Below are 12,742 nucleotides of genomic sequence, written 5' to 3' on the forward strand. Positions count from 1 at the left end.
ATAATTCAACAGGTTTTCACTCAAAAATATTGGGCAATATTGTTTATTGAAGAGTGATGACATACAGAGGTATTTTGGGTTCCAAGTCCATAGCTCCCTAAAAGTGGCTACAAAGATGGAAAATGGCTATAAAGAAGGCATACATGATGCTTGCCCTTATTAGTCAGAGCACTGAATTCAAGTTATATTGCAGCCTTATAAAACTCTGCCAATATTGTACTCAATTCTGGTTGCTCATTATAGGAAAGATATGGAGGCTTTGGAAAAGGTGCAGAAAAGGCTTACCAAGAATCTGCCTGGATTGGAGGTCTTGTGCTGTAAGGTTAGTATTAGGAAAACAAAAATAGGTGTTTTCTCTGTAGCAGATTATGAGACAGAGATAGATAGCAGATATCATGCCGGTGACAGAGAACTCAGCATCAGTAATTTTCTTTCATGTCAAAAGGGAGCAACTAAAATTGAAGGGCAAGGTGGCTTCCACAGCCCGTTAGTGGGTAACAAGCTCAAGAGCTTTGGTGCCTTCCTCACACATCCCTCAGGAGTGAGATTTCACACAGTATCCCTCATTTTTATAACCAAGGAAGATTACGGTAGAGTAGTGGTAAGCTTGATGCTATTACAGCTTGTTCTGGCGTCATTTCAGGCTGCGTACATTCTCTGATATTAAATGAACCTTTGATCTGTGAGGAGTCTGTAGATCCACCCGGTAGAACTTGTGCATTTTCTCCAGGTGCTCCAGTTTCCTTCCCCAATCCAAAGATGTACAGGTTAGCAGGTTCAATTGTCCCAATAAATAATACAAGTGAACAACTTGCATTTTTCTCTAACAATCTGACAGGTTAAATCACAGTGCATGATGTGATTGCAATGCTGAGGGTGCAGAGATTTACAAATGTGCCTGGCCTGGAACATTATAACTGAAAACAGAGGGAGTCAAGAGAGATTCTATTGGAAAGACATAAAACGATAAAAGATCTCAAATAAATGAGACTGGTTTATTTCCCTGCGTACAGTGGCCCTCCTCATCCACAGGTCCCACATGCGCAGGTTCAACCAACTGTGGATTGCAAAAACCCAGAAGGTCTCTCTCCAGCACTTGTTGTTTGAGCATTGTTCGCCTTGCGTCTCATTAGGTCACCACTTTGTTTCTGTGAAAAAATGGCTCCTAAAAAACAATTAAGTGGTCAAAGCAATTCCTCAAAGGCTAAGAGGGAGCATAAAGTGCTATCTCTTGCTGAGAAAGTAGAAATCTTAGATCTTTTGAAAAGTGGCACATCGCTTGCCGAAGTGGTCCTCAGCCCTCAACCTCCACAGATCCTGACTTTAGCATTATTAAGCCTCCTCCAAAGTGTCTTTACTCCCTACACAATACAGTGTTACAACTATTTACATAGCATTTCCATTGTATTTGGTACAAGTACTGTAATCTAGATATGATTAGAAATATTACTCATTTGAACATCGTTTGCCTCGCATCTCATTCATTCGCTACTTGTGAGCGAGAGGAAGGAGATTAAAGCTAGTACGGGATGGCTGGCTAGCTATGTAAAGAGCTACAGCCTCAAGAACTTAAAGATCACGGGAGAATCAGGATCAGCTGATGCCAAGGCGGCATCAGTGTTCCCAGAAGAGCTACGATGGTTGTGTCTGTATTGAACATGTACAGACTTTTTTTTCTTGTCATTATTCTCTAAACAATACAGTATAACAATTATTTACATAGCATTTACATTGTATTAGGTATTAAAAGTAATCTAGAGATGATTTAAAGTATACAGGAGGATGTATGTAGGTTATATGAAAATACTACGCCATTTTATATAGGGGTCTGGAGCATCCGCGTTTTTTGGTATCTGCCGGGGGGGGGAGCTTCCCAGAACCAATTCCCCGGGATAAGGAGGGCCGACTGTAGAGGAGTGAAAAGCTGCACAGTACAGCTCTCAGCATGAAAGGTTGGAGGCATGCTATGACCTGCTTCAGTCCATGCTGGGATTACATTGTGGAGCTTCTGTTACTCGCACCAACATGATGGGGTAAACGGTCTCCACATCTGATTCCATGAGTACACCAAGAAACTGATCAGATCCAAGGGTGGTCAGAACAACATTCAAAAAACATCTGGACAGATGTGGATCTGAAAGGTTTAGCAGATACAAGTCCGTAAGACATAGGAGCAGAATTGGACCATTCAGCCCATTGATACTGCTCCACCATTCCATCATGACTGAATTATTTCCCCTCTCAACCCCATTCTCCTGTTTTCTCCTCATAACCTCTGACTAATCAAGAACCTATCAACCTTGACTTTAGATATACCCAATGACCTGACTTCCACAGCTGTCTGTGACAATGAATTCCACAGACTCCCCATTCTCTGGCTAAAACAACTCCTGCTCATCTTTGCTCTAATGGGCCAAACACAATTGAACAGGTAGAATTTTGGTCGGTGTGGACACTGGGCTTGGAAACTATTTGCTGTGGGGTAGGGAGAGACTGTGGAGAATTATGACATAAGAATACAAAGCAGAACTACATCCTCCTGATGAAGGGTTTCGGCCCGAAACGTCGTCACTACCTCCTCCCATAGATGCCGTCTGGCCTGCTGAGTTCTGCCAGCATTTTGTGTTTTTATTTATTTCCAGCATCTGCAGATTCACTCGTGGACCCAGAACTTAAACCCAGTTCGCGGTACAGTGTGTTCTCAATGTTAAGGAAGGCTAATATAATGTCAGCATTCATTTCAGGAGGACTAGAATATAAAAGCAAGGATGTAATGTTGAGGCATTAAGGCAAGGGTCAGATCATACTTGCAAGTACTTGAGTAATTATCTGAGGAAGTATGTGCTGGTATTGGAGAGGGTCCAGTATACTCATTGGTTTAGAAGGAGGATCTCATTAAAACCTATCAAACATTGAAAGGCCCAAAGTAGACACCGACAGCACATATCCCATAGTTGGGGAGCCTTGGACCAGAGGGCACAGCCTCGGAAGAGAGGGACATCTCTTTAGCACAGGGAGGAGGAGGAGGAGGAGGAATTTGTTCAGCTAGTGGGTAGTTATTCTGTGGAATTCATTGCCATGGACAGATCTAGAGGCCAAGTCATTGGGTACATTTAAAGTGAAGGTTGGTAGGCTCTTGATTAGTTGGGGTGACCAAGATGATGGGGTGAATGTGGGTTCATGGTGTTGAGAGGGATATTAAATGGACCATGATTGAATGGTAGAGGCAAGTGGCTTAATTTTGCTCTTATGTCCTATCAATGTAAATCACAAACCTCAAGTATAAATAATTAAGGATAGTAACTCAGGACAGGGGTTCAGGAATTCCAACAAAGATTTTATTACTGTCCATCTCTCTATTGCAGTCAGCAATTTCAGAAAACTAAACCATGAAGGAAATAAAATCAACAGTTCAGCAGGGCTCTGATCCATAAGCAGTCCTTCTCAGAAATTACAGGAGACGGCTTGCAATATTTTTTTTCTCTTCAACAGTTGCTAGGTCCTGTGAGTTCCAGGAGGTACTGACACCCTCCCTGGTATCACACCCAACTTTAACAGACATGAAGGAATTGGCTCTTTCCACAGCAGTTACTAACCTAGGTGCACAACCCCTGTAAAGATTGCAGAATAGCACAGGATGAGCAAGAGCAGGAGGTGGATCGACAAAAGAAAATTGCAAAAGAAAAGGAGGCTGTGAGGAGACAAACAGGGAATCGCCAGAGAATGCAGATGCTGAAATTGGAGCAACAATCTGCTGGAGGTACCAAGGTGTTTAAACAGCATCTGTGATGAAGGAATGGACCAATCAACATTTCAGATCGAGACCTTTCATCTGAACTAATAGAAGGGAGGTGGTCAGAGGTAAGGGGAAGTGGAAGGACAAGAACCAGCAAGTAACAGGTGGATCCAAGTGGGGGGGGGGGGAGGGAGTGAGAAGAATATGGAGGAGGGGTGTGGAAAAGTTGACAGAAACCAGGAGGTGGGAGGAGGATGTGATAAAGGGCTGCAAGGGATGGAATCTGGTAGGAAGGGAAGGTGGAGCATGGAATCAAGTGAAGTAGATGATGAGGGCAGTTGGGAACAGTCAGGAGAAAAGGAACTGGTTAATCTCTTCCACCAGACAGGGGCACACATCAGTTCTACAAGGATCTGGGGCACCTAGAGATGGTTTCCATTAGAAAAACTGAACCCAAGCACAAGTCTTACAGAGGTTTCAATTTCTAAATGGGATTCAGCTTTGAAGACAAAACATTCCCAGTGGATTTTACAACAAAATAAACCCATGGAAGACAAACCAGAGTGGAGGATGTTGGGGGATGATTGTTGTGGTGTGTACAGCTGACACCCACCCCTTCTCTCCTCTCACATGGGTGCACCAACTTGCAGGGAACATCCACGAGACCCTCTGGCCTCATGAAGGCCAGGTGAGTTTAAGGCTTTTTAAACCAAACAATGCAAAGAAAAGAACTGTCAGTTCTACTCCACCCTGAACTGTACATTCAAGTATTGTCCTGGCGGTGTGAGGTCTAGCTTTCCAGCTCTGGAACACTCCTGTGAGGAAAAAACACACAAGTCAGACAGCACACTGTCCACCATCCAGAGACAGACTGGTCTGACTGCTCTAGTCATGAACCCCAGCTACTATCCCCAGACCTCTATGTACCTATCCTTCCCACTCCTCATTCATCTCCCTCTTCAGCCTCAGCTCTTCCAACCTTTCACCTAGTCCACCCACTCTCAGTTCTTCCATCCCTCCCCCCCCCCCCACAATCCCCATGCAACACCCTCCAGATCATCCTACAACCACTGTCTCTAAATTACTGTCCATCCTCTCCACACACCTTCCAGGCTGGTACATGCACCTGGATGCATCCATGGAACTGTGAGCACCAAGAGCATATGTGACTAAAGCTGTGGCAATTACTGATACTGTGCTATTGACAGGACTGATTTCAACCAAGCTGCGAGTGAGTGACTGAGGAGCAGCCCCCATTAAGGCAGGATTGCTAGCCGATCACAGTCAACCTGTCATGTGTCTGGAGGCGATAACAGTGGAGGGAGATCCAACCAATCTGAAACATTCCTCACAGGAGGACAGGCTAACCAGACACTAATAAAATGAGATGCATAAAGTTTGCACAAAGGATGGTGTGAGAAAGAGCTCAAATGTGTGGTGAGAATAAATGAAATTGAGGACTGAGAGCAGACCCGAGTTTCAGAGATACCTTGGAGAAATGGGAATTAATGGTCCAAGAGAAACGTATCCTTGACAGCGGCAGCTTCTGAGCTGGTGATGACGGAGGGCTCTGGAACAGATCACAAACATAGGCCATGAGGAAGTTCTGCAGCAGGTTTGTCCAGAAACTGTGCCAAAGGTATGGAGGTGAGGACCTTCTTAACAATAGAGCCCTCTTGTTGCACGAGGCTGCCCAGCCAACAATAACATGTCTTAACACTGTCCATCTATTTCCTGCCCTCCAGTACTTACACCCTTTGTAAATTCTGCCTTCATTTAATTTATTGTATCTCAGCACCAAGGTGGGCTTAGGACTCCCGTCTCCCCATTGCAAGTGCAGGCCTGTAGGTTGTTCGTCAGCCGTCTTCCATACTCAACGTACACCGGGGGGCTGCTAACACATTTAAAGTTCTCAAATTCCAAGCTGCAGGAGTCTAGTACAAACTTGGGATCTATCACTCTCGAACTCAGCCACTCCCCAGCACAATATTGCCCACTGTGGGTGGGTAGTTTCCTCATCGCTATCACTTCGATTTCCATAAGATCTTCAGACATAGGAGCAGAATTAGGCCATATGGTCTATTGAGTCTGCTACAAGCTGATTAATTATTCCTCTCAAACCCATTCTCTGTAAGAATTTCCCTACACTGAGTGGGAAAGAGCACCAAAATAAGGGATTAATACAAGGGGAAAGATGTAAAAAAAAAAAGGACCCAACTTTTCTCACATAGAAGTTGGTGTGCGTATGGAGAAACTGCCAGAGGAAGTGGTTGGGGGGGGGGGCACAATGAAAGACACTTGGGACAGCTACATAGATAGGAATGCACTAACTATGGCATGGGCAGACATGGGCAAATGGGACAAGCTTAAGTGCACACCATGGTCAGCACTGACAAGATGGACTGAAGGGCCAATCTGTGCTGTATTGCTCTATGACTATGTACCAGTTATGATTCAATGGGACTTCTTGTCATTCTTGAGAGATATGCGAGTTAATATCATCCTGCAAAATCCTCCTCTAACCCTTATCCCACACAGGAACCTGCTAGAAGTGGACATAGCCTAATCCATCATGGTCAAAGCCCTCCCAACACTGATTATATCTACAGGGGACCCTGCCTCAAGAAGCCAACATCATTAAGGACTGCAACCATTTGGTTCACCCCGACCATCTGGCAGGAGGTACAGAAGCCTGAAGACCCACACCACAAGGTTCAGAAACAGTGACTTCCCTTCAACCATTTGGTTCTTGAAACAAACTGTACCACCCTAACCCTATCAGCAACTGAACACTACAAAGCACCTCTTACAGTGTGCAATTTGTACTAATATTTTGTTTGCATTGTAGTATAGGATTTATATAACTACAAGGCATTTTGGAGATGCTGGAAATCCAATGCAACACACAATAATAGAGGAACTCAGCAGGTCAGGCAGCACCCATGGAAATAAACAAACTGTTGACATTTCGGGCCAAGACTCCTTCATTTAATTCATTGTATCTCAGCACCAAGGAGGAATGCAAGGGGAAAGCACTATGGATAATAAAAAGGAGGTGAAACCATGAGGGAGGTGATAGGCAGCTGGAGGAGGAGGCAGAGTGAAACTGGGATGGAGGAAAGGGAGGGGGAGAGAATTACCGGAAGTTGGAGAATTCAATGTTCATGCGAAGGGGCTGGAAACCACCCAGACAGTATACGAGGTGTTGCTCCTCCAACCTGAGTTTGGTCTGATCATGGCAGTAGAGGAGGCCATGTATGGACATATCCGAATGGGAATGTGAAGCAGAGTTGAAGTGGGTGGCAACCGAGAGATCCTGTCTGTTGTGGCGGACGGAGTGGAGGTGCTTGACGAAGCGGTCCCTCAATCTGCATCGGGTCTCACCGATGTAGAGGAGGCCGCTCCGAGAGCACCGGATGCAATAGATGACCCCAACAGATTTACAAGTGAAGTGTTGCCTCACCTGGAAGGACTGTTTAGGGCCCTGAATGGTGGTAAGCGAGGAGGTGTAGGGACAGGTGTAGCACTTATGCTTTCAGGGATAAGTGCCAGGTGGGAGATCCGTGGGAAGGGACGTGTGGACCAGGGAGTCATGGAGGAAATGATCCCTGCGGAAAGCGGAGCACCTCCGCTCTGTCTGCTACAACAGACAGCATCTCCCAGTTGTCACCCACTTCAACTCTGCTTCACATTCCCATTCGGATATGTCCATACATGGCCTCCTCTACTGCCATGATGAGGCCAAACTCAGGTTGGAGCAGCAACACCTCATATACTGTCTGGGTAGTCTCCAGCCCCTTGGCATGAACATTGAATTCTCCAACTTCCGGTATTCCATCCCGCTCCCTTCCCCCATCCCAGTTTCACTCTGCCTCCTCCCCCAGCTGCCTATCACCTCCCTCATGATTCTGCCTCCTACTATCCATAGTGCTTTCCCCTTACATTCCTTCTTCACCTTTCCTGCCTATCCCCTCCCCCACCCCTTGATCTTTCCCCTTATTGGTTTTTCACCTGGCACCTACCAGCCTTCTCCTTCCCACCCTCCTCCCGCCTTCTTTATTGGGCCCCTGCCCCCTCTCTCTTGTCCTGACGAAGGGTCTCGGCCCAAAACGTTAACTGTTTGCTTCCATTGATGCTGCCCAACCTGCTGAGTTCCTCCAGCGTGCTGTGCATGTTGCTTTGACCCCAGCATCTGCAGTGTACTTTGTATTTATGGTAGCATAGCAGTTAGCATAACACTTTACAGTGCAGCAGTCACTAATCGGGGTTCAATTCTCACTGCTGTCCATAAGCACATTCTCCCTGTGACCACATGGATTTCCTCCAAATGCTCCTGTTTCCTCCCACATTCCAAAGATGTACAGGTTGGCATTAAGTTGTGGACATGCTATGGTGGCACTTGCAGGCAGCACCAAGCATATTCTTAGACTGCGTTGAAAGTTGATGCAAACAATGCATTTTAACACACATTTCGATGTGTATGTGGCAACCACAGCTAATGTTTATCTTTTATTTTTAAGGCTAAAGAGGCTGTTAACTTTTCACTGGATAGGCCAGGAAACACCTTTTCAGAGACAATGTTAGCCAGACTTCTTCACTCGGAGGGCTGAAGGTCTCTGAAATTCCCTCCCCAAAGTATTGTGGGTGCTCAGTCAAGGGGTCCACTTTAGGTGATCAATAAATTGTTAGACACAAAGTGATAAAGAAGATAATGAGTGACTGGGTGAGAAAGGGAGGAGTCTTAAAAGTTAAAATGATTCTAAATACTGCAATAAGTTTCATTTTGAGATTCAACACTGTAACAGGCCGAGGAGACATGAGCAGAATTAGGCTATTTTGGACCATCAAGTTTGCTCCACCATTCCAAATTTATAATCCCTTTCAACCCTATTCTCCTGCCTTCTCCCCATAACCTTTGATGCTCTTAATAATCAGGAACCTATCAACCTCTGCTTTACATATACCCAATGACTAGGCCTCCAGAACCACTAATGGCAATGAATTCACAGATTCACAACCCTCTGACCAAAGAAATTCCTCCTCTTCTCTGTTTTGCTACCACTGTGCCTTCTGATCCTCGGCTCACTCACTATAGGAAACATCCTCTCCATGTCCACTCTAACCAGCACTTTCAATATTCAGTAGGTTTCAATGAGATCTCCCCTGCCTTGTTTTACAAAGCTCTCACACAATGCAATATTTAATGAGCACCACCCAATTACACTCAAGTTACGGATTATCAATTAACTCATGTCTTTGGAATGCTGGAGGAAACCAGAACACCCGGAGGAAACCCACGCAGTCATGGGGAGAGCATAGATATTCCTTGGTCAAGGAGTATGTACGCTAGCATGAATTGAACCCAGGTCACTGCACTGTAATAGTGTTACACTAACCACAATGCAACCACGTCACCCCAATGCTCAAGACAGAAAGAGCAGTACAGTAAAATGTCAGGCAGAGGATCAGCCATGATCCCATTGAACTGTGGCGAGAATTTGAAAGATTGATTGATGTTTACAGTACCTGTGTGACTCTGCTGAGGAACTGATAGCTGTGGTTGTACACTTTCTGCAGGCACTTCAGAGACTGAGCCTCCATCCACGCCACCAGTAACATCATTCTAAACCAGACAAAGCAGGTCAGTAGACAGCAGACTCAACACCAAAAACAGTTTGCATAGAGTTCTCACATCAATACTTGCAAAAGAGCTGCACAGATATCTCACTTATTGCTCAGGATTCATTCCCAGGAACAAGATCGCTAGTCTAGACTCAGTGGCCCCTTTATTATGTACACCTGCTCATTAATGCAAATATTAATCAGCCAATCATATGGCAGAGACTCAAAGCATAAAAGCATGTTCAAGAGATTCAGTTGTTGCTCAGACCAAACATCAGCATGAGGAAGAAATGTAATAAAGGGACTTTAATCATGGAATAATTGTTGGTGCCAGAGAAAGTGGTTCGACTATCCAAGAAACTGCTGACCTCCTAGGATTTTCAGGCACAACAGTTTATAGAGAATGGTAAACTGTGAGGGATAGTTGTGTGGACAAAAAAGCCTTGTTAGTGAGGGAGGTCAGAGCAGAATGGTCAGACTGTTTCAAGCTGACAGGAAGATGGCAGCAACTCAAATAACCATACATTACACAGTCATGGCTCTAAGGGTAATCATAGCCGAAGGGTGTTAGTGGGGATGAGCTCCCATGCTCTTCATGGCATGCGTCTCAAACAGCCTCTGACAACCAAGTCTAACTCCTGGCCTTCACGTGTGGCATAGTTCTTATGCCCGGCAGAGCTGTTTTCACTGACAGGAGAAGGGGCAAAAGGCGGACCACTGGCACCTTAAAACCAGTTGCTCTGGGCAGATGGGGCTCGTTAACCACAGATGGTGGCTCATCTAGGAGAGGGAAAACTCCTACTTCAAACCTCCGCTGCCTTGCGGCTATACCCTCTCACAGGAAAGGCTTTGGGAGTAAACCCCTGAGGAGAGATCCAGAGTCGGAGTCCTGAAGGTGGCCGACTGCTGTACCCAGCACCGGCATGGCATCTCCTGCGATGCTGCTGGCAACAAACTGTATTGACTTCTGTTGTTCCTTTGGACCTGTCATTAGCATGAAGAGGGGGGTCCCACTGCATGGACAACAGGTGGATCTCCACATCAACTCTGCCCTGGCTTGTGCCCTGGAGAAGCCACTCCCAGTGACTACCAGAGGCACAGCTCCCATGGTCGACCATGATCGACGGAGGCCACACACACAACATTCATGTGCAGGAGAGTATCTCTGAATACACATGTCAGACCTTGAAGTAGATGGATTATAGCAGCAAACAACCACACTGGGTTCCACTCCTATACCTAATAAAGTGGCCACAGAATGTACATCAGCTATGGATGTGGAAAAGCTCCACAGGAAGCCAAGGTGAAAGAGTTGTGAGAATAGAGCATTTGGCTCAAGGTGATAATTCACTGACTGGTGAAGGGTCTCAACCCAACATGTTGACTGTCTTCTTGCCCCCACTGCTCCCAATAGGTACTTCTTGACCCGCTGAGTTCCTCCAGCAGATTGTTCATTGCTGCAGATTCTAGCATCCACAACCTCATGTCTTAACTCCTGATATACTAACCTACGATATTACTGGTTGAATCTGTGAGATGATATAGATCACTTCACAAAACTACAGGTACTGCAGCACTGGTAAACACAATCCTTTACTGAACTGTCACTGATCTAGTACATATTCCACACTCACTACAGACTGGAGAATTTAAATAACTTTTCTTTTTCTAGTATCTCTTTCCCCTTAAAGAAATAGATATCCCCTGGGCCAAGAGCTTTGTTAAGGATAACCATTCTGCTGGGTACAAGTGTACCGAGGCAACAGAGGTGGCAAGGAGATTTACAGGGAGTACATCAGACAGGAGAGGGAACAGTAAAAGCCAGGCACGTTGAGTTCCTTAACTTCACTGGAAAGATATGTAGAAAATTTACAACATTTGAGTAGAGTGCATTGAGCATCAACAGTACACTTGTCAGCGCCCCCAACCCCCTCCCATAGGTCCATCCTCTGGCACTCCCACCCTCACAGACCGTCTGTTGATGCCGACCCCACCTCCCCAGATGTCCTGCCTGTTCGTCAATTTCTCCGCCTCACTGTCCTTCAGCACTAGTATCCCACTGCCCCCCTGGACATTCTCACTGATTGCTTTGAGGGTAATACACCTCCTTATCCTCTCTGCTGCCCCAACCTTCACTGGATGCTGTCCTCTCATTGCAGAGAGCAAGTTCATGCCCAACCTGTATGAAGATGTTACGATGCTGGGGGTGGGTACCCAAGGGTCATGTATCTGAGAGTAGGTGTTAATATACGTTACCAGCAGCTTTTGAAGGGATGTTGCCACAGTCCGGCCACTAGTGTCCAGTCCATCTCCCGCTGCAGCATCATCATGCTGAGCGCATTGCACTGCGTGTCCCAGTCGAACCAGCTCATCCCCAATGTTCACGTTCTGTACACACCAGACAGAAGAGCCTTTCAACAGTCACTGAGCACACACACAGGCCGTTCTCCCCCACCAAGTCTGAACAGACCATCAACCCATTTATCTACCTTCTCTTGTTCTTTCCACATTCCCATCAGCATGCCCCAGATTCTACTCCTTGTCCAGACATTCTCTCTTCTCCCCTCGTTCATTAGGCAGGTGACACAAAAGCCTTAAAGCATGCAATACCCCCAGGCTCAAAGAGAAGGGTGGCACGATAGCTCAGCAGTTAACTTAATGCTGTTACAGCACTAGTTGTCACTGATCAAGGTTTGATTCCCACTGCTGTCTGCAGAGAGTCTGTATGTTCTACCCATGACCGCATGGGCTCCCTCCGAGCGCTCAGGTTTCCTCCCACATTCCAAAGACGTATGGGTTAGGTTAGTGAGTTGTGAGCATACTACACTGGCGCCAGAACAGTGTGACACTTGTGGGCTGCCCAAATGCAAACACAACTCACTGTATGTTTCAAAGTACATGTAACAAATAAAATTAATCTTATCCTAGTGTTATAATATTACTAAATACGAAAGATTTGAAGAGTAAGTTGGGGTCTTGACCTCATGATATCCTCGAGATGATCTTGTACCATATTATCTACCTGCACTCACTTTCTCATTAGTTGTTACATTTTATTCTGCATGCTTATTGTTTAACCTTGTTCTCCCTCAATGCACTGTGTAATGATTTGACCTGCAAGCCAAGCCTTTCACTGTATCTTGGTACATCTCACAATAACAGTTGCTGATCAGAGATAGGAGTGAGAGAAGGTGTGACTCACGCGTCAGTGAGTGTGCATTAAAAAGAAATACTTTGTGAGAGTTTCAGTGTTTGAACAGCAGCCACAGATTGGGATTCATTTGCAAGTACAAATTAAAATAAGGCATGGGCAAGAGGAATGGCCTTTATTGGAGTAGAGTCTATTAAGAGTGGGGATTTTTAGGCCATCGAGGCTTCAGCAAG

The 12,742-nt window shown here is 45.6% G+C and overlaps 1 protein-coding gene across 9 annotated transcripts in view; it reads right to left on the reverse strand.

Annotated features, from left to right (window-relative positions):
* Window positions 1–3,316: 3,316 nt before the first annotated feature.
* tdrkh (tudor and KH domain containing) overlaps window positions 3,317–12,742 on the reverse strand; it is a 33,957-nt gene continuing 24,531 nt past the window's right edge. For all 9 annotated transcript variants that reach the window (XM_073061384.1, XM_073061383.1, XM_073061380.1 and 6 more), the window contains 4 exons: window positions 11,615–11,746; window positions 9,263–9,359; window positions 5,226–5,306; window positions 3,317–4,551 (listed from right to left, as the gene is read on the reverse strand). In XM_073061384.1, the coding sequence (XP_072917485.1) occupies window positions 5,242–5,306; window positions 9,263–9,359; window positions 11,615–11,746 (294 nt within the window). In that variant the 3' untranslated portion in view covers window positions 3,317–4,551; window positions 5,226–5,241. The remainder of the gene's footprint in view (window positions 4,552–5,225; window positions 5,307–9,262; window positions 9,360–11,614; window positions 11,747–12,742) is intronic.

The sequence above is a fragment of the Hemitrygon akajei genome, chromosome 11, assembly GCF_048418815.1.
Source record: "Hemitrygon akajei chromosome 11, sHemAka1.3, whole genome shotgun sequence".
NCBI lineage: Eukaryota > Metazoa > Chordata > Chondrichthyes > Myliobatiformes > Dasyatidae > Hemitrygon > Hemitrygon akajei.